The 27,471-nt window shown below is 48.2% G+C and overlaps 1 protein-coding gene across 3 annotated transcripts; it reads left to right on the top strand.

The window, feature by feature from the left end:
• Nucleotides 1-153: 153 nt before the first annotated feature.
• On the top strand, nt 154-27,092 carry MANBAL (mannosidase beta like). Of its 3 annotated transcripts, XM_042980437.1 has the most exons (4): nt 154-192; nt 10,683-10,895; nt 25,523-25,811; nt 26,150-27,092. In XM_042980437.1, the coding sequence occupies exons 2-4, from the start codon at nt 10,746-10,748 to the stop codon at nt 26,170-26,172; spliced, it is 462 nt and encodes a 153-aa protein (XP_042836371.1). In that variant the 5' UTR covers nt 154-192; nt 10,683-10,745; the 3' UTR covers nt 26,173-27,092. The 3 variants fall into 3 exon arrangements, with proteins under 3 accessions (XP_042836371.1, XP_042836372.1, XP_042836373.1); XM_042980438.1 differs by lacking the exon at nt 25,523-25,811; XM_042980439.1 differs by lacking the exons at nt 25,523-25,811; nt 26,150-27,092 and adding an exon at nt 11,880-11,966.
• The last annotated feature ends 379 nt before the right edge of the window (nt 27,093-27,471 follow it).

The following is a 27,471-nucleotide window of genomic DNA, read 5'->3' as shown; positions in this document are numbered from 1 at the left end:
GGCTTAGTGAACCGAGGACGTCTGTACCGCGCTTCCCCAGGGCTCTCCCTTGGGATCAAACCCACAAAGTGGGGACAAAGACCGGAACCCCAGCAGCGCGGGCGGAGCGGAGCCCGCCGGTTGCTCCACGCGTCACTTCCGGGATCCGCCGCGGGGAACCACTTCCGGGGGAGCGGCCCGGCGGCGCGGGAGGTAAGTGCGGCGGCGCGGCGGCCGGGCTCGGGCTTCGGGGCGGGGCGGAGTCGCCGGGGTGGCGGGAACGTTGAGGGGGTTGGACTCCGGCGCCCGCGGCCCTGCTGCTCCCGGCGGCGGCGCTGCTCCGCCGGTCCCGGGCACGCTCGGCGCGCGGCGAGAATAACTTCCCGGGGCGCCCCTCAGGAAGTTGCTTGCAGAGGGGAGTTTGAGTCCCTGGGAGATGGACGGCCTCGCCTCTGCCGCCGCGAGCGTTGTTCCGGGCCCGGGCCCGACCCCAGCGCTCGCTGCCGGGACCTGGCCTTTCCTTCCATCCGTGGAGCATGGGAGGCGCTCGGGCGCCGGAATCAGTCCGGCCAGAATTCGACCGCTGAGTGGGCCCCATATTGCTGTGTGTTGCCCCTCTGGTCCTCAGTTTCCTTCTCTGTAAAATGGGCGCATAGCTTGATCTGAGAATTAAATGAGATGGCGAGTGCAGAGCGCTTAGTAGGTGCACAGTGCGTGTTTGTTGGGTGAATTCTTTTAAAAATTTATTTATTTATTTTAAAGAATCTCTACACCCAACCTGGGGCTGGAACTCACCACCGCGAGATCAAGAGCCCCTGCTCTTCCGACTGAGCCAGGCAGGCGCCCTGAGAATTGCCCCTGTTCTTAAGATCTTACATTAGGGTAGTGCATGTGTCATAATGAACCAATATTGCTAAGTTAGTGTTAACTAAAGTCCATGCTTTATTCACAGTTGCTCAGTTTCCGCCTAATGTCCTTTTTCTGGATCCTATCCAGGATACTCTATTATGTTTAGTAGTCACGTCTGCTGTCTCCTCTTGGCTGTGATAGTTTCCCAGACTTCCTTGACAGCTTGACAGTTTTGAGTATTACTGGTCGGATATTTTGTACAGTGATCCTCAGCTGAGGTTTGTCTGATGTTTTTCTCAGGACTAAATTGAAGTTATGGGGTTTGGGGAGGAAAACCACAGAGGTAAAGTGCCATTCTCATGACATCATATCAAGGGTACATACTATCAATATAAACGATCACTGTTGGTGTTAACCTGGATCACTAGCTTGAGGCAGTCAGGTTTTTCCAGTAAAATTACTCCCCTTCCTTCCCTCTTCCATATTGTACTCTTGGAAGAAAGTCATTACATGAAACCCGTACTTGAGTGTGGAATCATGCTTCACGCTTAAAGTCAGATAAATCTACGTAAATTATTTGGAATTCTCCACAGGAAATTTGTCAACTCTGCCCTATTTATTTATTAACTTATTCAGTTTATATCAGTGTGGTCTCCTATTTATTTTCATACTTTGGATTATAATCCAGTGCTGCTCTATTTTATTGCTCAGATTGTCCCAGCTTCGGCGGTTGGGCACTCCTTTATCCCTTTGAGGTACCCCGGCACGTGTGTTTTTTGTTTTGTTTTGTGAACACCTTCTGTTCCAGGTTCATCTTGTACATTTCGTGCCTCAGTCCCAGAATTAACCATTTCCCCAAGGAGCGTGGTTCCTTTTATTGGAGAAAGTATTAAATGCCAAGACCTCGCCGCTAGGTGTGATCATTACGCCCATGTTTCCAGGCCTTCGGTGCAAGAGACAGATGTGTGTGTACTAACCTGTATATATACACGCATATCTATAAATATTTCTCTGTGGAGTCACCTGTATCTATATTAAGCTAAATATGGGTTCATACTGATATCTGCAAATCTCATCCATTCCACGTGGATCATTCTAGCCTCCTCCTCTGGCTTATCTGTGACTAATCTTAGCTCCCACCATCTACCATCCATTTACCCAATTCAGTTTCAGTATACACATGTAATGGTTTCAGAATTGTTAACCTCTATCCCCTTTGGGAAATAATGTTACCAACTAGAGTTGTACAAGTGCAATTCCTTTTATCTTTAGTCCCACGGACTCCACTCATTTCCAAAGTTACTGAGGTCAACACCTGATTCCCCCTGCCCTTTCAGTGAAGTTGTTTAATACATTTGTCAAACATTTCTTTTTTTTTTAATATTTATATATATATATATATATAAATATTAAAAAAAGATATATATATAAAAAAATATATATATATATATATTTTGAGAGAGAGACAGAATGCGAGCAGGGGAGGGGCAGAGAGAGAGGGAGACACAGAATCCAAAGCAGGCTCCAGGCTCCAAGCTGTCAGCACAGAGCCCGACGCGGGGCTCAAACTCCCAAACCGCGAGATCATGACCTGAGCCGAAGTCAGATGCTTAACTGACTGAGCCACCCAGGTGCTCCATACATTTGTAAAACATTTCAGTTCAGAATGTCACATTTTGTGTTCCCTACTGGGATACCTTGACCTCCTAAGTGATTTTTTTTAAACATTTGCATCCATTAAAGTTTACTCATTGTGCTGTACAGTTCTACGCATGTTGACAAATCCTTAATGTCGTGTATTCACCATTACAGTATCATACAGAATAGCTTCACCTTCAGGGATTATTTTTAACTTCTTTCAGATTTCACCTCAGCAAAGCCAGTAGCTCTCTCTTCAAAATATGTCCATAACCCCAGAATTTACCATCTCCACTTCGACAACCGGGTGCAAGCAGGTCTTTTTTTTGACTGTTACAGCAGCCTCCTAAGTGGTCTCCGTGTTTCTTTTCCACTCTTACCCCTCTGCAGTCTGTTGTTCTCAACACAGCAGCCAGAGGGACCATTTTAAAATAAGTCAGACCTTATCATCTTCTTTGCTAAGTAGCTTCGAGAGGCTCCCCTTTTATTAAGGGGAGAAGCCAAAGGTCTTATAATGGCCTGCTAGCCCTACACAGCTTGCTCGCTCTACTGTTCTCCTGGATCATCAAGTTCATTCCTGACTCAGGACCTTATCCTCCAACCTGTTCCTCCAACCTGGGGTAGTCCAGCAGACATTTAAATGACTCATTCCTGTGCTTTTTTTTTTTTTTTTTTTTTTTTTGCCTCTGCTGAAATGTCACCTTCTCAGAGAGGTCCTTCCCTCACCGCCTCATATAAAATAGCACTCCCTCTATATTTTCTCCTAATACCTTTGACATTGTATTAGGTGTGTGTGTATGTGTGTGTGTGTGTGTGTGTGTGTGTGTGTGTGTGTGTGTGATTGGATGAAGTCATTTCATTTGGATGAAAACTCCCTGGCAGGAGTCAGAATAATATCGACACATAATAGGCGCTGAATAAATATGTATCCAATGAACGGCTATCTGAGACCACTAGAGTCTGGCATTCAGGGATGAGCCTCAAGGGTTCTAGTAGCTGATGAAATTATTTGCCATGTTTGGTAATAGATGAGTAAGTAGTTTTTATTAAATTCTGGTAGGGGTAAGAGATTTCCACAACGTGTGAAAACCTCTGCTCTTAAAGTGACTCTGGCTAGAGTCACCGGAGGATAGTCAGCTCTGCCCTGACTCACTGGGAAAGCCTAAGCAGGCCCCAGGCTTCTCAACTCCTACTTCTCATTGTTAAATGAGGCATTTGGTTGAGGCATCTGCTCTTGCTTTCATGGTGGGAGACAGGCATAGGCATCGTCATTTACCAAATATTTAAGTCAGGTCCGGACCAGGGCCTTATAGTGAGCAAGTGAAAAACGTTAAGACTCCAGACTCCTGACTTCTCAGGTAACAAGCAATAGGTTTTGAATTTTGGCCTAGAGCACACATACTTGGATGTAAATGGCTACAACTGAAATAAAGCTTCAGGATACAATATTGATCCTTACTAATACGGTATTTTCTGTTGTTATTTATTTAATTAAAGTGCTAGCTAATGAAGGGAAAGGGAAAAAGTGCTGGATACAGCCCCTAAGTGGTTTCCATAGCTCACCTAATGGGTCACAGCCTGCAGCTGGAAAGCCGTCGACCTGGTGGGGAAAGCTCAGGCCCAGGAGGAGCCAGCCAGTTTGAACCCTGACTTTACCACTCATCCACCAAGTAATCCCTGGGCAGGCCATGTAACCTCTTCAAGCCTCAGTTTCCTCATCCTCATCAGCAGTAATACCCACCTCCCCACTGGTTGGGAAGTGAATGAGATATTGACTGGGAAGTGTCGTGCGTATCCGGCAAGTGATTCGCTCCTTGCTGTTGCTGCTACCGCAACAGTGGCCCGGGGAACCACTGGGCACCAGGCAGCCTGAGGGCAGCCGCCTCCCTCTTGAGATGTGAAGGATGAGTAGGACTCCTGTGACTTCTGTACTCAGGAAAGGAAGACCCAGAGTACTGGCAGGAAGGCCGGGAAGTCAAGCACAGGGGTGCAGAGAAAGCTAGGGAAGTGTTGTAAAGCATACACTATATGTGTAGAGTGTTTGATGTTTCCCAGGACCCTTTTACAGCCACCCTCCCGCGACACCTGTGCTGTCCAGTATAGGAGTCCTCACTTGAACAGCAGCGATTTACATTTTCCTAGTCTCTTCTGATCTCTGGCCGGTGAAATCACTTTATACGTGGTCACGGCCGCAGGGTTTATATAATTGTTTTCTTTTTTCAGCTCATGTTATTCTCCAAGACTTTATGCTGGCCTGATACGTGTTGTTTATATTTGCCATTGTAGTGAAGGGGGACTGTGCCGGGATGCGCCCTAATCGGGTTAACTGCTTTACTGTTGGACATTTTGGTTGCTTCCTGTTTTGCAGCATAATGAATAGCATTGCCATGAACTTTTTTGTACCTGAAGCCTTTTTTCTTGGTTTGAATTGTTTCCTTGCTGTAAATTCTAGGAAGTGAGTTATTCAGTCAAAGGATATAATCACTTCTATGGCTCTTGTTATAGGTTGTCTTACTGCCATTAAAAAAAAAAGAATCCTAAATGCATTATAGCTCAGAATAGAGATGATTGTCATTTGGCTCCTGAGAACATCGAGTCCCCAGGAGGTCAAGAGATGGGCCCAAAGTGTAGCTAATTGCTGATAGAGTCTGGCTTTTTGCCTCCACCCCCAGGCCCCATCTTTTTATGATATTCCAAATATTCATTAACAGTGTTGCTGTTAAGCATAGTTCATCTAAGTATCGATAAGTTCAATAGGCTTGTTACAGCTTTGGGACCAAGGGCATTTTTAAAAATGTATACTTTATGAGCTGCCACTGTGAAGGAATGTGAGCTTTTTCTTACACCTTGGTGTTCACGTGGTGGTGCCCTGGCAGAGCTGCGTGTTTCCTCCAGAGAAGCTGTTCTCGTGGCCACCCTGGAATTCACTTCGGGGCCAGTTCATGAGCCACCCCAAACAAGCTGCCTGGTGTCTGAGCGGCATACCTTGTATTTGACCAAAAATGGTATTCCTGAGCTCGAGGCCCCACCTGATTCACCACACTTGGATCCAGATGAGGTTGGGTTCTTTCCAGAAGTCAAATCCTTCCTGGGAGGAGGAAGATCTGCCAGCTCTGAGGATTTTTTTTTTTTTTTTTTTAAAGAGGGGCCTTGGGCTTTGAAGGCAGCTCCCAAAGAGAGAAGTGATGGGAGAGTGGCCACCCTGTTGGCTCAGGCACGTGACCTTCCTGTGTGTGCAGGACAGTGTGAATTTGCATAGGTCCCACTCTGTTTACTGAGAAGGTGGTTTTGTCATCCTTTAGTCACTCCCTGGCATTGGGACAGTCGTGCAAAGCAGTGATGCGGCAGAGCCAAAGTGGAGGAAGGTCTTAGAACCTTTTCTTCAGCCCGGAGCAGAACGTTTTCTTTAGCCCGGAGCTATGCCACAGGAACACAGTGCAGGCCACTTTGGGTCATTTTACATTTTCTAGTAGCTACATTCAAACAGTAAAAACAGGGGCACCTGGGTGGCTTAGTCCCCTAAAGTGTCCAAGTCTTGACTCTTGATTTCCATTCAGGTTTTCATCTCAGGGTCATGAGTTCAAGCCCCATGCCAGGCTCCCTGCTGGGTGTGAAGCCTACTTAAAAAAGTAAAAAGAAAAAGGTAAAAAAAAAATTTTATTGTGGTAAAATATATATATAACATAAAATTTACCATTTTAACCTTTTTTCTTTCATTTTAACCATTTTAAATTATTTTTTATTAAACAGGTTTTTTTTAATGCTTGTTTGTGTGTGTGTGTGTGAGAGAGAGAGAGAGAGAGAGAGAGAAAGAGAGAGGAGACAGCATGAGCAGGAGAGGGGCAGAGAGGGAGGGAGACACAGAATCCAAAGCAGGCCCCAGGCTCTGAGCTGTCAGCACAGAGCCCGACGCGGGGCTCGAACTTGTGAACTGTGAGATCATGACCTTAGCGGAAGTCGGACACTTAACCAACTGAGCCACCCAACGCCCCTCATTTTAACCATTTTTAACTATATAGTTCAGTAGCATTCACAGTGGTGTCTAACCATCATCACGATCTATTTCCAGAACTTTTTCATCATCCCAAACCGAAACTCTATCCATTAAACAATAACTCTCCATTCCTCCTCCCCCCAGCTCCTGCTAACCTATAGTCTAGTTTCTGTCTCTAGGCTTTGCCTCTAGAATTTGTGTCTGTCTCTAGAATTTGCCTATTCTAGGTACCTTTTAAGAGTAGAATCATACAACATTTGTCCTTTTGTGTCTGGCTTGTTTCACTTAGTATCATGCTTCATGTTTTCAAGCTTCATCCACGTTATAGCGTGTATCGGAATTTCACTCCTTTTAATAGTTGAATAGTGTTCCTTTGTATGTATGTACCTCGTTTTGTTTATCCATTCATCTGTTGATAGGCTCTTGGTTGTTTCCATCTTCTGGCTGTTGTGAATGCAGCTGTGAACGCTGGTGTACAAGTATCAGTTTGGGCTCCTGCTTTCAGTTATTTTGGGCATATACCGGGGAGTGCAGTTGCTGGATCATATGGTAATTCTTTTTCTTTTTTTTTTAAGTTTATTTATTTTGGGGGAGAGCGCGAGCGAGTGTGCAGGAGCGAGCCCACGTGAGCAGGGGAGGGGCAGAGAGAGAAGGAGAGAGAGAATCCCGAGCAGGCTCCGAGTGTCAGCACAGAGCCTGACATGGGGCTTGAGCCCATGAACTGTGAGGTCATGACTTGAGCAGAAATCAAGAGTTGGATGCTTAACTGGTTGAGCCACCTAGGCACCCCTTCATGTGGTAGTTCTAGGTTTAACTTTTTGAGAAGCAACCAAACTGTTTTCTAGTTTCTATTTTCACTCTAGTATAATTTCACTCTAGTTTGTATTTTGATAGTGTTCTTTGATGCACCAATTTTTAAATTCTGATGAAGTCCAGTTTATTTTTTATTTTGTTGCCTGTGCTTTGGGTGTCACATCAAAGAAATCGTTGCCAAGTCCAGTTTCATGAAGATTTTCCCCAACGTTTTCTTGTTTGAGTTTCATAGTTTTGGCTCTCAAGTTTAGATCTTTGATTTTTTTTTTTTTTTAAGTGCATTTATTTATTTTGAGAGAGGAAGAGAGCGTGAGCAGAGGAGGGGCGGGGGGGGGGGTTGGAGAGAATCCCAAGCAGGCTCCATGCTGTCAGCACAAAGCCTGATGAGGGGCTCAATCCCACAAACTGTGAGACCATGACATGAGCCGAAATCAAGAATCAGACGCTTAACTCACTGAGCCACCCAGGTGCCCCATATCTTTGGCTCATTTTTTAGTTCGTTTTTGTATATGGTATAAGATTCTGGCCTCATTATTTTGCATGTTGCTATGCAGTTTTCCCAGCACCATGTGTGGAAAAGACTGTTCTTCCCCATTGAGTGGTGTTGGCGCCCTTGTTTGAAAATCAGTTGACTACACGTGAGGATGTATTTCTCAGCTGCCTATTCCGTTAGTCTGTATCCTTATCCCAGTGCCTGTTTTGCTTACTGTGGCTGTCTAGTAAGTTTTAAACTCAGAAAGTAAATCCTCCAATTTTGTTCTTTTTCAAGGTCAGGTGAAAATAATACAACTTAATCCAGTATATCATTTCAACATGTAATCAATATAAAAATCTCGTTAATGAGGTATTTTACATTTTTATGTTCCTGCTAGCTCCTAAATTGAGTATATATTTAACAGCCCTCTCAGTTTGGATCGGCTCTGTTTCAGCTCTCAGTAACCACATGTGGCTCATGACCACCATATTGGACAGCTCAATTTTAGCAGAAAATAGCATTGTGGCACAGATCTCTGAAAATGCAGAGGGCTTTGGAGTCAGGTGGGCCTGGTTCCAAAGTAAGTTTGCCCCTTTCTCATTGGGGTGGGCAGGAGGAAGACGCTGTTAGGTGCCGTGGTCGAGGGGAAACAGTTCAGTCATACCAGGGTAAGAGGATGGCAATAAGGAGGGCATGCTGGAGAGGTGACCCTTGAGCTCAGCCTTGGAGGTACAGTGGGGGCTTCACCATGCAGTCAGCACAGAAAAGGGCATTCTTGGCAGAGTGTGCAGCCTGGGCAGAGGCCCAGGATTTTGTTTTTATTTTTATTTTTGAGACAGAGAGACAGAGCATGAGCAGGGGAGGGCAGAGAGGGAGGGAGACACAGAATCCAAAGCAGGCTCCAGGCTCTGAGCTATCGGCACAGAGCCTTACGCGGGGCTCGAACTCACAGACTGTGAGATCATGACCTGAGCTGAAGTCGGACGCTTAACTGACTGAGCCACCCAGGCGCCCCAAGAGGCCCAGGATTTTGAAAGAGCCCGGGCTCTTGGAGAACTACAGGCAGTTCTTTCGGCTTGACCAGGGTATTAGGAGTGGGGTCCCTGCTGAAAGCAGAAGCTGGCTGGGGCTGGACCTGTCACCACTGGCCACCACCATGCCCCCTGTCATTCATGTCCCCAGCATCTCTTATTTGGGTTACTGGCAGTAGCCTTCTCACTGGCCTCCTGTGTCTACTCTGTACCCCCTCATCCCACCACTTAAAATGTAAGACACTCGGGGTGCCTGGGTGGCTCAGTTGATTAAGCATCTGACTCTTGTGGCTCAGGTCATGATCTCACGGTTCGTGAGTTTGAGCCCCATGTCTGGCTTTGCGCTCTGGAGCCTGCTTGGGATTCTCTCTCTCTCTCTCTCTCTCTCTCTCTCTCTCTCTGCTCCTCTCCCACTCTCTCAATAAATAAGCGTTTTTTAAAAAGTTAAAAAAAATAAAAAATAAAATGTAAGTCACTCTAGGGGAGAGTGGGGAGGTTCCTCAAAAAACTAAAAATAAAAGTGCCCTACCGCCTAGCAATTGCAGTATTAGGTATTTACCCACAGGATACAAAAATACAGATTTGAAGGAGTATGCACAACTCAATGTTTATAGTAGCATTATCAACAATAGCCAAACTATGGAGAGAGCCCAAGTGTCCTTCGACTGATGAGCGGATAAAGAAGATGTAGTGTATATACATAATGGAATATTACTCAGCCATCCAAAAGAATGAAATCTTGCCATTTATGACGTGGATGGAGCTAGAATGTATAATGTTAAGCAAAATAAGATAGCATACTTTTTCAATCAGAGAAAGATACCATATGATTTCACTCATGTGGAATTTAAGAAACCAAACAGATGAACATATGGGAAGATGGGGGGAAGGAGAGAGTAAAACAAACTACAAGAGACTCTTAACTGTAGAGAACAAACTGAGGAGGGTTGATGGAGGGAGGTGGGTGGGAGATGGGCTAGATGGGCGGTGGGTACTAAGGAGGGCACTTGTGATGAGCACTGGGTGTTGTATGTAAGTGATGAATCACTGAATTCTACACCTGTAACCAATATTACACTGTATGTTAACTAAAATTTAAATTTAAAAAATATGTATATATATAAAAATGTGAGTCAGATCATGTCATTTGTCTGCTCAGAACCCTTCAGTGGCTTCAGTCAGCTCGGAAGTGTCAGGGTCCTAGTGGGTCAGCCTACACTCCTCTCTGATCTTTCTTCCTTCCCGAGCATTCTTCTCTGACATTTTGGACTCATTTCCCTACCCCAGGGCCTCGACACTTGCCTTTCTCTCTGCCTGGATATGCTTCTCTCATGCGTTCCAGTGGTTTGCTTACACTTCGTGTCTCTGCCACTCGATTCCTGTCTCTTTCAGAGCCCTTCCTGTCTGTCACCCTGTACAAATTAAAATAGTACCCTCAAGTTTTGTTCAAACCAGTTGTCACTAGCTGACGTAGCATGTCTGGATGCATTGCCTGCCTGTGCCCTGAGATGTAGGCCCCAAGAGAACAGGGATTTGTCTCTTTTGCCCTCTGTTCAGTACTTGGTGTTCAGTAAGTGTTTGTTGAATGGATAATTGGATGAATAAGTGAATGAATGAACAAAACCTGAAACATAGCTGGCCTTCAAACGTATGTTGATTAGAGATTTGTGTTGAAGTGTTTGCATTTACTTATTTATTTTCTCTAACTTGGAAAAATTTCAGACCCACAAAAAAGTTGAAAGAATTGTCCAACGACTATCCATATGTATTCTACTTAGATTCAAGAATTGTTAGCATTTCACTATAATTGCTTTATGTATTCTTGCAAGTTTGTGTGTGTTTGTGCAAGTGGAACTATTTAAAAGTCAGTTGTAGAAACATGACACTTAACCTTTGTGTTTAGAAGTTGGCTCTGGAGGGTGGTGAGTCAGAGGAGACCGACCGAAGGCAGCAGGCGGCTGAGGTCATGGCCTCCGACCTGGACTTCTCACCCCCCGAGGTGCCCGAGCCTACTTTCCTGGAGAACCTGCTACGGTACGGACTCTTCTTGGGAGCCATCTTCCAGCTCATCTGTGTGCTGGCCATCATCGTACCTGTTCCCAAGTCCCACGAGGTGGTGAGTTCTTCCCTGTGAGCCTCCACTCCTCAGACAGGGTTCTAGGTACTAAAAACAGCACAGCAGAGAAGATCAGTTGGGACGATGTCACATTCCCACCCAGTGGCCTCGAACCACGTGACCAGTATTTTATTTGTTCACATGTGTTAAGCACGTTTTTATTTAGTGCCTACTACATGTCATCCTGCTTCGAGATGTAGTATCTGTCTTCATGGAGCTTCTAATCCTTGAGAGAAGGGCAGATATGGAACAAGCGTGCATGTTGCCATAAGTCCAGGGCACTTGTGCCGGTGTGTATCAAGGGGAAGGACCTGATTTTACTGGGGCAGGGGCCCGCCTGTTGCCCCTCCCCCAGGGAGAGGGAATTGCATTTGCAAGGACTCTAGTTCAAGTAACTGAATGAAGGTAACTGTGGCCAGAGCACAGAGGGGTCATGATGAGAGGTGCAGCCAGAAGAGTGGGCAGGGCCCAGAGGGTTTTAAGTAGGAGACTGACATGATCAGATTGGCTTTTTGTGGTTTTGACATTTTCCTATAGATCTCTTTATCCTGTAGCCATTCACACTCCTTCTACTACCCTCTGTTTTCTCATGACATTGATCTGTTGGAGAAAGCAGGTCATTGTCATCTATGATATCCATATCCAGGATTTAGCTGATTGCCTCTGTGTGGTGTCATTTAACATGTTTCTCTGTTCCCCATACTTCCTATTAATTGGAAATTCAGTCTAGAGGCTTGAGTCAGCTCAGATCAGGTTATTTGCTAAGAACACCTCATAGCTGGTGCTGTGAACTTCCTGTTGTATGTCATCAATGGACATGTGTCTGGTTGTCACACATTTAGAGATTCTAGGATTGATCAGTGGATTCAGGTGGTGTTAGCTGATCCCTCTATTAAAAAATCCCCACCAGTCTTTCACCTAAGTCGTTTTAGCATCCCTCGGTGATCATTGCTAAGTTCCATTATTTCCTTCTGCTTTTACTAGCTGGAATTCTTCAGTGAAGAAGACCGTTTCTTCATTGCCTGTATGGTTATTCTGAAATGCTATTCATAGTAAAGGCTGGATAAATTATTGCTTCTTTCCCTTTATAATTTTCAGAGCAGTAAGTTTGGACTCCAGCAGCCTCCAATCTTGACCAATGAAACTTTGATTTTTATATCATTTTGAATATATATTTTTATACATTTGACATGTTTTTAGTTTTTTTAATTACAAAAATTTTTAATGTTTATTTTTGAGAGAGAAAGAGACGGAGCATGAGTGGGGGAGGGTCAGAGAGAGAGGGAGACACGGAATCCAAAGCAGGCTCCAGGCTCTAGGCGCTGAGCTGTCATCACAGGGCCCGATGCGGGGCTCGAACCCACGAACTGTGAGATCATGACCTGAGCCAAAGTCGGACACTTAACTGACTGAGCCACTCAGGTGCCCCTTTAGTTTTTGTTTTTTTTTTCTTTTAATTTTTTTTTAACGTTTATTTATTTTTGAGACAGAGGGAGACAGAGCATGAATGGGGGAGGGTCAGAGAGAGAGGGAGACACAGAATCTGAAACAGGCTCCAGGCTCTGAGCTGTCAGCACAGAGCCCGACGTGGGGCTCTAACTCACGGACCGCAAGATTGTGACCTGAGCTGAAGTCGGCCGCTTAACGGACTGAGCCACCCAGGCGCCCCACCCCTTTAGTTTTTTTAATGCTCAGATGGTCTCAATGGGAGCTTCATCAAGTTGTGTGAAATATTGTCTACCAGGGAAGTTCATTAGAGACTCATTGCCTAGGACTTAACAATATTGAGTGTAGGTTACATAAGCTGCTCTGCTTATGGACAAAATTCTAGACTTCCAGCAGGAAAGCAGGTATTCAGCATAAACCATATTGTTTGGTTTAGGTACAGTGAGTCACTCGTACCAGTTCTGGGAATTGTAGGAACCACCCAAAATCCAATTTCACTCGTGCCCTCCAAGGGCCAACCTTGCAAGTAGGCTTTTCTAAAGAAAGCAGGTTTGTTTGTTTTTTTTTATGTTGATTCTGTTCTGCACACTTATAATATATTTATTATAACTTAAAACTATATTGTTTTTTACTACTAACAGTAAGACTCAGAATGAAATTTAAGATTTTTCTGAGGTTCTATTTGGCCTTAGAATATGTCCCAGTAGGGATGTATGGTCAGAGTACTGTGTTTAGTAATTCTTTTTTTCATAATAGTTATACTCCCATCCTCATCTGAATTTAGCTTAATTTGTTTCAGCTTGTTTTGAACTTTTATATGTTTTTCCTTTTTGATTTAATTAACAGATATAAAATGTGTATGTACACCATTTTCCCACATCAAAATGATACAAGATAAAATTGTCTTCAGAAACAGAAGTCTCCTTTAATATCAATATCCTCTACCCTATCCCCTTCCTCCCTCCATAGGTAACCATTTTTATTATTTTTTTAAATTAAAAAAAATTTATTGGGGTGCCTGGGTGGCTCAGTCAGTCAAGCATCCGACTCTTGATTTCGACTCAGGTCACGATCTCACCGTTTTTGAGTTCGAGCCTTACATCGGGCTGTATGCCAATAGCATGGGGTCTTGGGATTCTCTCTCTTCCTCCCCCCCCCATAAATAAATAAGCATTTTTAATAAATAAATATTTATTTATTTTGAGAGAGTGAGCACGTGTGCATGTGTGCACACAAGTTGGAGAGGGGCAGAGAGAGAGGGGGAGAGTGAGAATCCCAAGCAGGCTCTGTGTTCAGTGAGGAGCCTGATGTAGGGCTTGATCTGACTGCAAGATCATCACCTGAGCCAATATTAAGAGTTGGACACTTAACCAACTGATCCACCCGGGCACCCCCATTTTTGTTATTTTGATTTATTCTTTTGTTTCTTTTTGGAAACATAAGCAAATGTGTATATGTGTGTGTGTGATGTGTATGTACATATGTACATATATAAATATTCTCCCCTTTGACACGTAAAAGATAGCATACTATTAAATACAGCTTCACATGTTTCTTTTTTCGCTAAACAACATACAAGATATTCTGGAGATCAATTTTTCTTGGAGATGACTCTGTCCCAGAGATCCTGCTCACGTAGCTGGGAGAGTCATAGCCATTTACTGATGCAGTGGGGAGCCCTGGCAAAGGAGCCACTTGGGGTGTAGCTGGGGAAAGAGCGTGCTGAGTTCACTTTTAAACAGGTGCCTTTGGGGCGCCTGGGTGGCTCAGTCGGCTAAGCATCTGACTTCGGCTCAGGTCATGATCTCCCAGTTCGTGAGTTCGAGCCCCGCGTCGGGCTCTGGGCTGACAGCTCGGAGCCTGGAGCCTGCTTCAAATTCTATGTCTCCCTCTCTCTCTGCTCCTCCCCTGCTCACGTTCGGTCTCTCTATCCTTCAAAAATAAATAAAAACATTAAAAAAAAATAAAATTTTAAACATGTGCCTTTAAGATATCCAGGTGGTTCAGGGGCACCTAGGTGGCTCAGTTGGTTGAGCTCCTGACTTTGGATGGGGTCACAATCTCGCGGTTTGTGGGTTCGAGCCCCACATCAGGCTCGCTGCTATCAGTGCAGAGCCCGCTTCGGATTTTCTGTCCCCCTCTCTCTCTGCCTCTGTCTCTCTCTCTTTCAAAAATAAACATTAAAAAAGAAAAGATGGCCAACTAATCTTTGACAAAGCAGGAAAGGATAGTCAATGGAATAAAGACAGTCTCTTCAGCAAGTGGTGCTGGGAAAACTGGACAGCAACATGCAGAAGAATGAACCTGGACCACTTTCTTACACCATACACAAAAATAAACTCAAAATGGATGAAAGACCTAAGTGTAAGACAGGGAGCCATCAAAATCCTCGAGGAAAAAGCAAGCAACAATCTCTTTGACCTTGGCTGCAGCAAATTCTTACTTGACATGTCTCCGGAGGCAAGGGAAACAAAAGTGAAAATGAACTGTTGGGACCTCATCAAAATAAAAAGCTTCTGCACAGCGAAGGAAACAGTCAGCAAAACTAAAAGGCAACCAATGGAATGGGAGAAGATATTTGCAAACGACATCTCAGATAAAGGGTTAGTATCCAAAGTCTATAACGAACTTACCAACTCAACACCCAAAAAACAAATAATCCAGTGAAGAAATGGGCAAAGACATGAATAGACACTTCTCCAAAGAAGACATCCAGATGGCCAACTGACACATGAAGAAATGGTCAACATCACTCATCATCAGGGAAATACAAATCAAAACCACAATGAGATACCACCTGACACCTGTCAGAATGGCTCACATTAACAACTCAGGCAACAACAGATGTTGATGAGGATGCAGAGAAACAGGAACCCTTTTGTATTGCTGGTGGGAATGCAAACTGGTGCAGCCACTCTGGAAAACAGTATGGAGGTTCCTCAAAAAATTAAAAGTAGAACTACTCTACGACCCAGCAATTGCACTACTAGGTATTTATCCAAGGGATACAGGTGTGCTGTTTCAAAGACACATGCACCCCCATGTTTATAGCAGCACTATCAACAATAGCCAAAGGATGGAAAGAGCCCAAATGTCCATCGACGGATGAATGGATAAAGATGTTGTATATATGTACATATACAATGGAGTATTGTTCGGCAATCAGAAAGAATGAAATCTTGCCATTTACAACTACGTGGATGGAACTGGAGGGTATTATGATGCTAAGCGAAATTAGTTGGAGAAAGAAATATCATATGACTTCATTCATATGAGGACTTTAAGATACAAAACAGATGAACATAAGGGAAGGGAAGCAAAAATAATACAACAACAGGAGGGGGACAAAACATAAGAGACTCTTAAATATGGAGAACTTGCTGGAGGGGTTGTGGGAGGGGGGATGAGCTAAATGAGTAAGGGGCATTAAGGAACCTACTCCTGAAATCATTGTTGCACTATATGCTAACTAATTTGGATGTAAACTTAAAAAATAAAATAAAAAAAGAAAGAAAAGATACCGGGTGGCTCTGCCAAGTATGCAGAAGGTCTCTAGCAGGAGGAGGGTCTGGGCTGAGTGTTCATCAACACGTGAGAGTCGAGATGTACTTGAAGTCGGGCGAGAACGCAGTTTCCGCGCTGAGAACATGGGCTGAGATGAGGAGAGGTCCAAGGCTACAGCTGCGACGATTTAGCATTTAAAGGGCAGGCGGGGGGAAGGCATAGCCAGTGAGGGCATTGAGAACTTTGGTGAACATGGACATGGGCCCGTGGCCTCCGGATGGTTCTGTCCATCTCTGTTTCTTATTCTGGTATTTGGAGAAGGAGGTCACGATTGGAGTGTTTCCACCCACAATTGTATCACACTCTAAAAGCGTAATCCCTGTGCTCTGGGGCTCTGTCCTCCCAGCCTCGGCATGCTATTGGCGATTATAAATAACAAACATTTTTACTGTCATTGGCCACTGATGAAGCCAATGCTGAGAGTCCCAAGGGAGGGAGGTGATGAATGTTTTTATTTTGTAGGCAGAGATGTAGAGTCAGAGGTGTGTGGCCTTTTGGAGAGCTGCTGCTCACCTCCTGTCATGTTCTTAGCCCTTCCAGGCTAGCCACAGAGGCCTGGGTCAGTTCAGCAAACAAGGGAAAAGGGGTGCCTTTTCCTCCTCTCTCTGCTGTCCTTAGCCGCGCAGTGGGTTGCGGTCTTTTGAGACGGGGAGTTGACAAAGGGCTCAGCAATATGCCTACTTCCCCACTCTGCTATTTAGAGGTTAATTTGGGACAACAGCTTCGTCTTTTAAAATATAAATAGAGTACATAACATCTCATTTTAATTTATCTTGCAGTTTAGAGCAGTAAGGCTCGCATAAGTGAACTGTCTTCATGACTGAAGCTTACTGTTTTAGCTTTTTAAAGCTTTTCAGTGGATCAGTAGCAACAAATAACAGTGCCGGTCATTAAACTTTTTATTGGTGCCTCAGGCCCCCAGTTATGCAGAGACTCTGCTGCTGGCTTTCCTCAGGGTGCCCCCATCAGGCAGCCTTCTCGGACTCCCCACGCTCCTAAATAGATAGAAGGGGACACGGCACTCTGCGCACAAGCCATCTCATGAAGGGAGGGTGGGCGCTGAGCCTGTGTTCAGGGATTGAGCCTGGCAGCTAGCTGGGATGTGGGATTTGGATGGGGATGGAGAAAAGAAGATTTTGCTTGGAGCCAGGGAGCTCTTAGGGAGGAAGGGTACCTGTGGAGTGAGAATAGCTGGTGGGGACCCCGGGCAGCCTGAGGGCAGGAGGGAAGTGGAGGGTGCCAGGAGGTGGGAGAGGGCAGAAGTGGGGGTGGGAGGACCCAGAGAACAATCTCGCTCTTTTTGACGGTTTGCTTCGGGCAAAATCATCCCTCTCGCTTGGCCTATAGAAACAAGGTTTATTAGTGGCTTTTTGGGTCAGAAGATAATATTTTTGGCTCTAGATGATGGGAAAGCCTTTGAAAAGCGAAAGAATGTCTTTCCTGTTGTTCCAGTAAGCCGATTTTTTGCAACTAGTTTATGACTTCAGTACTTCAACACTTAGCAGATTATTTTGAAAGCTCTTTTGGGGGTAATCAGGGAAGAAAGAAGGAACACATACGAATGCTTCCCACCCCACCCCCTTCCTTTTCATAGTGGGAGTAAGAACCAATTTGCAAAATCAAAACTGAAGTCCTTCCAGTCCTAAGCCAAATGAGAACTGTTCTCGTCAACACCTCATTAAACTAAGACCTGAGAAAATAAACATTTGTGTGAGAATGATTGAAGCCTGGGCCACACTTAATCCAAGCATTTTCTTGTAGGTTGGATTCTAAAGTATAAGATCGTAGATCCTTACACCGTTTCTCTCTAGTCCAGGCTGGAAGGTACATTTCATCTCTCATGCCATTCTGATTGATTTTGTGGTGGCCATAGTGAAAGGCTTCTGGGCTGCTTCTAGGCTCCAGGTAAAGCCTCATTGATGTCTGCTGTGAGTAAGGGCCTAGGGAGTCCTTGGGCTGGTCCACTACTTTCCATCTGTCTGCGCCTGCCTGGGGAGTTTTCAAAGGCCTGGACTGCCCCCATAGAGATTCTGATTCTGTTGTTCACCGTAGCCTGGATCAGTATTTTCTTGAAGTGTTCTGGTGATTCTATTATGCAGCCACTGGTCCAATCTTTAGACGATTTCCCTGAAGCACAAACCAATTTTGGGAGGGTAGGAAGTGTTCGGTTCTACATGTGTTAAGATTGAAATAATAGCAAGACGTCCAAGTGGGAAAGAAACAGCCAGTGAGAAGTTGGGGATAGAGGCCTGGGAATTATTTTATCAATATGGCATTATTACTTGAAACCCTGGGAGTGTGTTGCTGAGCTTTTCAACAGAAATTAAGATTCAGAAAAGGCCTGAACCTGGGGCATTCCCAACCTGCTTGAAGTAGTTTCTGTGCAGTGTGGATATACTGAAAAGATGTACTGAAAAGACAGCGGGTGCTATCCCAGAGCGGGGGTGCAGCTGGGCCTCTGGAAGGGGCGAGAACCAGGGACTCTGTCACTCACCATCTGCATCTCCTCTGTATCCCCTCCCTGTCCATCTCCTGTCTTTCATTTGTCTTACCAGGGCCCTGCTTCCTCTGCTCACTGTCCCTGTGGTGAGATGAAACATGGCCACTAACAGCTTCCAAAGTTTATGTCTTTCAGCTGCAGCATCTGGAGGCTGCCTTCCTGCTTGGTCCCAGTTCCAGAATCCCCAGGGAAGGAACTGTGGCTGACCCAGCTTGGGACAGCTATGGCCAGTGTGGCGGGAGGGGAGGGTCCCGCCCCAGGAGGGACAGGGGTGCCGTGCAGACAAAGCTGGGGTCTCCGTTCCTGTCGCTGTCTCAGGAGAGACAGGGCAGAGCGGCGGGCAGAGGGGACTGTGGTCTCCCTGAAAACCACCGTGGTTCAAGGAGAGTACATGTACAACTCAGTCCCCATGGGGACCGCACAACAAGAACTCCTGAGTGACTGAGGAAAGGCTGCTCTCCTCCAGAGTTCGGCTTCAGTGGAGCAAAGTTCTTAACAGAGTTCCTGGGTCCCTGTGGGTCCCTGGATAGGCTTCAGAAGTTCACAGGGTCCCTGAAATTGTGAACAAAAATGTGCTAGATATCTTTATGCTCAGGCACGTTTTCTGGGAAGACAGGCTATAGCTGTTCTCAGTTTGATGAGGTGGGAGCCAAATTCCAGGAGTTTAAGGAGCAGGTAGTGAGGAAATAAAGGCAGCACGCTCCTCTCCCCCTTCCCCAAAAGCCTGCTGGAACTTACTCCCAGCCTCTTTCGGATCAGTTTCTACACAGAATGTTGATCCAGTTAACCCTAAGCAAGTGGGTGTTGACTTTTGGTTCAGCGACTCACCTAGCAGATAGGAATGGTTCCTCTGGCAGTGAATCACAGACTCTCCTACTAGTTCGAACGCTGACTGTTCCCATCTCTTCATGTGTTGGGTTCATGTCTCCCCAGCCGGCTGCCAGCCCCTAGCCGGTACCTTCAACTCACACTCTGCTGTCTTTGTGTGGATTGCCACAGTCTCTTCCTGCAGTAATGGGGACTCTGTGTTGAAAGTCAGAAACAGCTCCAGCAGTTTTTCCAGAAAGAAATTGTATTGGTTCTCAGAACTGGGAATTTCAAGGCACATCTGGGTTCAGAGGCTTGAAAGGTCTTCAGGGCTCTGTCTCCATCTCCTGGCTTTCCTGTGAGTGTTGGCCTCATTCTTAGGCACTCGTGACAAGTCAGGAAGGTGGCTGCAGCAGCCCCAGTCTGCATCCTTACTGCTTATGGTTTATAAGCAAGAGAAGCCATCTCTCTGCCTGTGCTCACTTTCCAGGTCTCATGGAAGTCCTCTGCCTGGCTCTGGCTTGGCCACGTGCTTGCACCTTGCCCCATCGATAGGAAGGGGCAGTGGGTACCATTTCTGGCCAGGCCACATTTAACTGGCCACAGGAGTGGCCACCGTGACTGAGAGTCCCCCTAGAACCGTATGGGATAGAGAAATGGCAGAGCCCCAGTGCAAAAGGGGGTGTTGGGCAGACAGAGACAACTGATGCCCAGCATTGTGATCCAGTGGAGAACTCACCAGAATTGATAGCAAGAGTGGTGGCTTTCAGTGTGATGCCCACGTAGACTTCACTGTCAGCCAGAAAGCTCTGCAGATTTGGAGCCCTAAAAACGAGGGAGCCTTCCCAGCTCTGGCTGTGGCCTGGAAGTTCAGGAGCCTGTTGGAAAATTCCGCCTGGGGTTGCCAGAGTAAATAATTAACTTGGGCAAGTGTATATTATACCTACTCTCAACACCTTAGGAGACAGGCTCGTAGAACTAACTTTGCACTTCTGCCCTGTATTTTTTTTAAGCTTGGGAGCAGTTTGCAGTTGAATTGGGCAGCAGGGTGTTTTTTACTTAACGAGCCCTTCTGGAGAGATTGCTGTGTGGCGGGCAGGGTGACGGTATAAACATGGTCTCGAGATGGGTGCCGTCTCATGGGAGAGACAGCCGGACACAAAGGGCCACAGCCCAGCCGGTGGGACGGGCCTGCAGTCGTGCTGAATTGTGTCTGGAATGAGCTCCAAGGCTGTTCTCTGTAATCACAGTTCTTGCCTGCCAGGCGTATCCTGGACACTGTCTTCGTGCGCCTTGTTGAGCCGCCATGGAAGGCCTCCCCCACACCTTGTTTCGGCTAGTCCTCTCTCCCCCTCAAGGCCAGTGCTAGTTCTACCCCTGCAAGGTCTTCTGGGGGGGGGGGCACCCCACCCAGGCCTGGGGCAAGAGACCAGGACCAACAGGAGCATCGCCACTGGGCACGCCCTTCATGTCCCTGAGCCTGTGTCCTGAGCTATAAAAGGAGGGCATGCAGACCCAACCCAGAGTTCTTGGGGATCAAGTGAGATAAGGTGCGTGAGGACCTGAGCACAGCACAGTGGTTTTCCTTCCCGGGACCAATTGAGAGGAGAGAGTGGTTTCAGCCCGTATGGAATGACGTTCTGTCCTGATTTATCGGACTCAATCCACACTGAACTGTATAGTGGAAATCGTAAAATCCTGAGTGCCTTCCCTGCTGGAAGGGATTTGATGCATTGTGGCACAGATTCGATTATTCGAATCTGATGAATAGCAGCAATTTTCTGGCCTCGTAAGCAGCTGTGGAACTGCTTCATTATTGATGAGGCCTGTGTCCACAGAGGACGGGTGCCTCCGCAGAGCCCGGAGCCACCTGGCGGGGGAGGTTTCCTGATCCTCCCGGTGGTGGTGGCCATGGCTGGCCATGGCGTGCTCGCTGAGGAGACTTAAAACTTGCCTCCGGTGAGGCCCGGAGTTCCCAGATTTAAAGGTGGGGCTGTAGTACTCGGAGTCTGCCTCGCTTGTACCAGCAACGTGCGTTTGAAGAGAAATTACGAGTTGGTCATTCATGCAGAGTCGTCCTTACTAGCTAAGAATTTGGAGCTACAGCTCTTTGTGGCTAGGACCCCAGAGTCTTATCATGTGCATAAGAGCTGCCTTTTCTTCCCTATAGCTTGGGGGGAAGGTGGCTGTGCCCCCATTGGACCCGTCACCGAGACTCAGCCTCAGTTTCCCTTGTCAAATGAGCTCACAGTGGCTGGCTCATTGGGGTGATGGAGGCTCAGTGAGCGGACGCTTGGTGCGCATCACTAAGCATGTTCTCTCTTCGTTACCCCGTGGTGCCTGGCACGGAACCTGCATCCATTGGGTGTGGATAGATAGGTGGGGGTGCAGGGAACCTAGGCAGAGCAGGAAAGGGAACAAAGCAGTGGGCGATACTGGCGGGCCGGCAGCCTGGGGTGACGGAGTGGGCTCTGTGAGGGGGTGTGCCGGGGGACAGGGCCGGCTCTGGAGTGGTGTGGGCCTGGAGGCCACAAGGAAGGTCTTGGAATTTGTCTCCTACGAAGAGGGAACCAGAAACATATTAAAGTGGAAAACAGACATGGTTGGGACTGTTGTTCTAGAATAGACTGAAAGCAGTGAGGTAGGTGGTGAGGAGAGCGTGTGGGAGGCTGACACAGTGAGGGGGCAGACCGTGGGCTGTGACCTGGTGCAGCAGTGTGTGTCCAGGGGGGCCGGGTGGATTCGAGAGGTCCTCAGAACGTAGCGCGGGCAGGACCTGGGGCCGATGGGATGCGGGGGGCACGAGGGGGCGGCGAGAACTCAGAACCGGCTTGGAGGTTACTAGCTTGGGTAACTGGGTGGGTGACGATGCCAGAATCTTTGATGGGGAGGAGAGGAGGAGGTCTGGGGTGAGGAGGAGACAGATCATGCATCCAGATGACTCGATGACGGTAACATGTACATACGCCCACAGAGAGCTGCTTTCAGCTGTGGGAAACAGAGCCTGGTGCGGGGAGCACTAACCTGCCCTCCTGACTCCTGTGGGAACCTCAGTCACAAACAAGGGGTCCGAGTGACCCGTCAACAGAATCTGGAACAAGCCATTCTTGTCGTTCCACACGGCCACCTGTGGAACCTGTGGTTCCAGCCGCTACTAAATAGAGAATAGATTTCACAGTTGACTCTGGTTCTCAGTCTCCAGCCCTGAGGTCCCGAGGAAACCGGGGACAGATGATATCCTAGAGCCATTAAGACCGCACTTCACATGCTGGCACTGCTGCTCACCAAGTGACACCTTGGGCAAGTCACACGATCTGAGTGTTTCTTTCATCTGTGCAATGGGACTCGTTATGGCACTTTGTGAGGCTAAAATAAGGTATGTACACACCACATAACCCAGGGCCCGGCCTCCTGTAAACAGTAGTATCAGCAGCCGTTGTGGCTGTTGTTGTTGTTATTATTACTGGTGACTATGTCTGGCCATGCTTCTGGGAATGTATGTTGGGTTTCAAAGCTGCTTATGTCCTCTGTGCCCATGGGAAAACTGAGACCCAGGACTAAACGTTATGTACATATATTTGTAAATATTTACTGAAGTTATCTCTATGCCCCAAGTGGGGCTTGAACTCAGCAACCCCGAGATCAAGAGTCACATGCTCTACTGACTGAACCAACCAGGAACCCTTAAGTGTGTTCTGTTTTCATGATGATAAACAAGAGTGAAGTCCCCATGGTTATGGGAGATCTTGCCTGATCTTCCATTTCTTTTTTTCTTTTCTCTTTTTTCTTTTCTTTTCTTTTCTTTTCTTTTCTTTTCTTTTCTTTTCTTTTCTTTTCTTTTTCTTCTCTTCTCTTCTCTTCTCTTCTCTTCTCTTCTCTCTCTTTTCCTTTCCTTCTCTTCTCTTCTCTTCTCTTCTCTTCTCTTCTCTCTCTTTTCCTTTCCTTCTCTTCTCTTCTCTTCTCTTCTCTTCTCTTCTCTTCTCTTCTCTTCTCTTCTCTTCTCTTCTCTTCTCTTTTACAACTGAAGCTGTCCCAAGGAGCTCACAGCTGGTAGGGGACACAAACAGGAGAATATGTCACTGTGGTAAGGTAGCAGTGGCAATGCACAGTTCCTCGGTACCGGGGGTGGGAGGGGGGAGGGGTGGAGGGAGGGATGGACGCTGCTGGAGGTGGAGGAGCGGGGAAGGAAGGCTGGATGGTGAGTAGGAGTGTATTCTTGTGCTGGGCCACAGGGAGGGCTTTGCTGGGTGGCCAGGAAGGGCGCTCCTCTTGTTAAGAGTGACTGGCAGAAGCCCCGACACCTGACCCAGTGTGGGGTCTAGAGAAGAGCCCAGAAGAAGCTGGAGATGTGGCCTCCTTAGATGCCATCCCATGTGTGGGGCATGGGACCGTGGGGGATAGAGAGCCCCCTGGAAGGTTTAAGGTGGGGGGATCTGTGGCACTGAGCAGAGAGGTCAGTTAGCAGTGGAGGGACCAAAGGAGGGACTTTGGTGCTAGAGAGGGTGACCAAGTCAGGAGGTGGAAGGGGTTGTTGAATCACCGGTACCTGGTGACTGATTGGACAGTTGGGAGCAGAGAGGTCTGGGGTTACTGGGACTCTAGTTGCTCTGCCTCAGGTGGGGAGGAGGACCCTCTGCCTGCTGGAGAAGGGGCCGTGCTTGGTCTGGGACAGTGGGGTTGGAGGTGCCTGGAAGGTGCCAGTCCAGTCATCTGACAGACAGCTGGATCGGGAGCGAGGTCTGCTCAGGAGAGAAAAGGATAAGATGCCTAAGAGAGGGTCTGAGGGAAGCACTGGGGATGGCAGCCGGGTGTCACCGTCCCTGTGGATTCTGAACTGGGCCCTACTGAAAGTGGAGGAGGCACCGAGCTTTGAGCTTTGAGTGGCGGGGGAGGGGGGCTCCATCTGTGGAGATCCTGGCGGGCTTGGCAAGTTCCCTGTGCATAAGCCATTGTCTCATCGGAGGCCTTTGCCTGGGGCACTCAGGGACTGACTGGTTTCCTCTGGCCTCATAGGTACTGCAGTGGGGACGGTTTCCAGCTCCCAAGGTCTCCAAAGGCATCGTGCCTTGTGGGGTTTGCCTTAAACAGTAGCCTTCCTGCTGTGCTCTGCAGCCGGCAACTCCAGCACTTGACACACTGGCTCCTCTGAGGTTTTGTTTTGTTTGTTTGTCTTTCTAACAGGCTAACTTTTTCTTTCTTTCTTCCTTTTTTTTTTTTTTTTTTTGGCCAAGTTACATTAACAGTATCACACAAGTAGATAGGCTGGGAAAGTCCAGAGCCACCATCGGAGACCTGGCCAGGGGAGGGACCAGCCCCCCCATTATCTTGGGAAGGTCACCCGCGGGTACCCGGGGCTGGTCTGGGCCTTTACATCTGGTGTCTCTGCTGGAGGCTGGCAGGGTGGAGGGGAGGCAGTGATGGCTGATGAGAGGGAGCCGACAGATCTCTGGAGTAGGCCAGTACATAGGTGTGGACTGCCTCTCCCAGCCACGGTCACGCGGCTTCTGTGAGCACATAGCTTAAGGTGCAGGGCCAGGGAAGGACAGAGAGCAAAGCAAGCTGGAAGCTGGGAGTCGGCCGGTTAAACACGGGGAAATATTTTTTCTCTTCCAGAAGTGTGCTCCTTCTTAGTATTCTTAGTCTGCTTTTTATTTTCCCGTTTTTGATAAAAGGACACAGGTACTGAGAAACATTTCCTTTCTGTAGTGCTGGGGACAGTGGGCCATGGGGGGTGTGGGGAGCGTGGGCAGCTGAATGAAGGGGCAGCCGCTGCCCAGCCCATTTTTTTCCACCGGGGGATGAGGGGCCAGCATTACTAGGTGTTTAAAGTTTTCAAGAAAAGCTAGGAGTCCAGATTGAATGGGAAGTCTACCAGTTGGCTCAAATGCTTAGAAATAAACACTGCAGGCCAACTGAAGTCTGCCTGCGGGCCGGAGGAGGCCCAGGGGCTGTGGTCAGTGTTCTCTGGGCTGGACCTGCCTCGCTAACATCCTGCCTGGCCGAGACACAGCGTGACTGATCACCCAGGGGAGGAGGGAGCACTTGACAGGACTGAATCCACTCCAGATTCTTGGACATAGGCTTCTGTGGCTGTGGCAAGCCGAGTCCCTCGCCTGGAGTCCTCTGTCTTCATCTGTGCAACGAAGGCCAGGGCTGGATCTGCGGTTTTGAACCTTTTTTTAGCAGCAGGACCTCTGTGTAAACCAGATCTTACAGGGAACGAGTCCCGACAGAGAAAAACCAGGGCTGCCCCAGTTGTAGGGAGAGTCTGGAGTTCCGCCCCAAGGCTGCCCTCTGCCCTCCCCCACAGGGCACCTCTGCCAGGCCCCACAGAACACAGTGTGGGGGTTGCCCACCTGCCGGCCGGCACTCTCCACCCCTCCCGGCCCTGGCCGTCTGTGGGTTGAACGGGAGAAGGAGAACAGCAGGGCCGGAAGGAGAGCAAGCCACAGCGGGTCTGTCCCACAGCCGGCTCCCCACCTGCCATCTGCCCGGGACCAGCACAGGGCCAGCAGCCAGCCGGCGGCGGGGCGCTTTCCATGCGTTTTGCCTCCTCACCTCAGCCCTCCGGGGCGTGCATCACTGTTTCCATCTCAGAGGTGGGTAAACCAAAGACTCAGGAAGGGGAAGTGAGTTGCTCACAAGGTCACTTGGCTGGTACGCGGAGGAGCCTCAATGCCACCCAGGCCTCCTGAGACTCCAGAGGCTGCCTCCTCCCTTGGGGCCTCTTCCTCTGTTCTTCACTGAGGACCGCCCTGCTCCCCCAGGGGCAGCCCTGCAGACGTGCGGTCCGGGGTCCCGGCGCTGACGGTTCCTGTCCCTGGTGTTTCTGTGGCAGTGTGCTTTAGTTCGCGAAGCCCCCTTCAGACGCGGTCTCGTTTTGCTGGTGTCAGGCTTGACTCGTCTAAACGGGACTCTCCTTTCTATTGCCATGCAGGAGGCAGAACCCTCTGCGCCTAGAAGTGTGGAGGTGACGAGGAAGCCCAAGGCTGCTGCTCTTTCTGCCAGCAAGAGGCCCAAGAAGGAGGCCAAGAAGAAGCGGTAGAAGAAGAGGCCTGCGGAGCCAGGCAGGCGGGGCGCGGGCCCAGGGGGCAGCCCTCCCGGGACTCAACGTCCTGTTCCCTCCTTCATCCCAGGGGCGGGGCTGAGGTGGCTGGGCCGCTCTCTGACCACAGAGATCTGGACAATCGTGGCAGTCCCCAGGCCCCAGCTGGGCACTTCCACTTCCTTCTGCTTCCGTGACAGTTTAGAGCCAAGGGGACCGAAACCCCCTACGAGCAGAGGCTGTCTAAGAAGTCCGCCTGTTCAGAAGTTGGGCTGGCTCAGAGTGACACTTCCATGCTTAATCATTGTGGCCAGCCTTTACTTACCCACCTTGTGGATTTACACTACATTCTAGAGTCATGATCTCACGCTGACAAGCACTGCCCCTCCCATTACTCGTGCACCGCAGATCTGCTCATCAGTCACCTTTGTCTCTCCTAGTACAGAAGGAGCCAGGCCAGGCCTTCCCTGTTTGTTTAGGTCAAGACACCACGGCCACTGTGATGTTGGTGGTCCCACAGGCACAACAGCCAGGTCCGAAGATGCCTGGTGCCTGGTGTGAGAGCCAGCAGGAAAGCCGGCCAGGGTTGTGCCTGGTTCTCTGGCAAATGGAAGGGACTTGGCCCATGATCTTGGGCCCAGTCTTTCTGAGCCTCTGAAATGGGGGGCTTGTCCATCTCAGACCGACCTCTTTTTAGCCCATCATGGTACATTCAGTGTGTGCCTTTTGGCTTCCATCTGACACGTCTCCACTTCCCCTAATTCTTTCAACCCCAGAACAGTGAGGAAGAGTCATCTGGGCAAATAAACATCAATAAACTGCCTCCCACGCTGGACCTCCTGTGTGTTGCCTGCTGCTGAGGGAAAGGGGGAGGCTGGGTCCCTGCCCTGGGTATAGGGAAGGGGCTCCCCCAGAGAAGTGGGACAGTGGGGCCGAGGATGGCCCGAGCAGTGCTTTAGACCGAGCCGATCTGGGACAGGTTTCAGGAAGGGTCCAGCCAACTGCTTCATGTGGTCCTTAGTCACTGGAAACAGTCGTGAACGTCCATGCGTGTGTGAGAGTTTCCCTCGGGGCTGGGCCCCACTCACTCCTCAGTTCCCATTGCCAGAGGAAGACGCTGCTGGTCCTCCAAGTGGCTTGAAAAAAACCAAGTAGAAGGCTCACATGGTGTGGAGTGGGTCATGCAGGTCCAGTCACGTGCCCTGAATCATCTG

This window comes from Panthera tigris, chromosome A3, assembly GCF_018350195.1.
Source record: "Panthera tigris isolate Pti1 chromosome A3, P.tigris_Pti1_mat1.1, whole genome shotgun sequence".
Taxonomy (NCBI): domain Eukaryota; kingdom Metazoa; phylum Chordata; class Mammalia; order Carnivora; family Felidae; genus Panthera; species Panthera tigris.
The sequence above is the reverse complement of the archived record's forward strand: the minus strand, read 5'-3'. Positions and strand labels throughout refer to the sequence as shown.

What these genes read in the sequence shown, in the direction of transcription:
- MANBAL (XM_042980437.1), top strand. Translation starts at nt 10,746, where the DNA reads ATGGCCTCCGACCTGGACTTCTCACCCCCCGAGGTGCCCGAGCCTACT. An exon ending in TTCCCAAGTCCCACGAGGTG is followed by an intron (nt 10,896 to 25,522) that starts GTGAGTTCTTCC and finishes CCTCCCCCACAG; the next exon opens with GGCACCTCTGCCAGGCCCCA. An exon ending in TCACTGTTTCCATCTCAGAG is followed by an intron (nt 25,812 to 26,149) that starts GTGGGTAAACCA and finishes ATTGCCATGCAG; the next exon opens with GAGGCAGAACCCTCTGCGCC.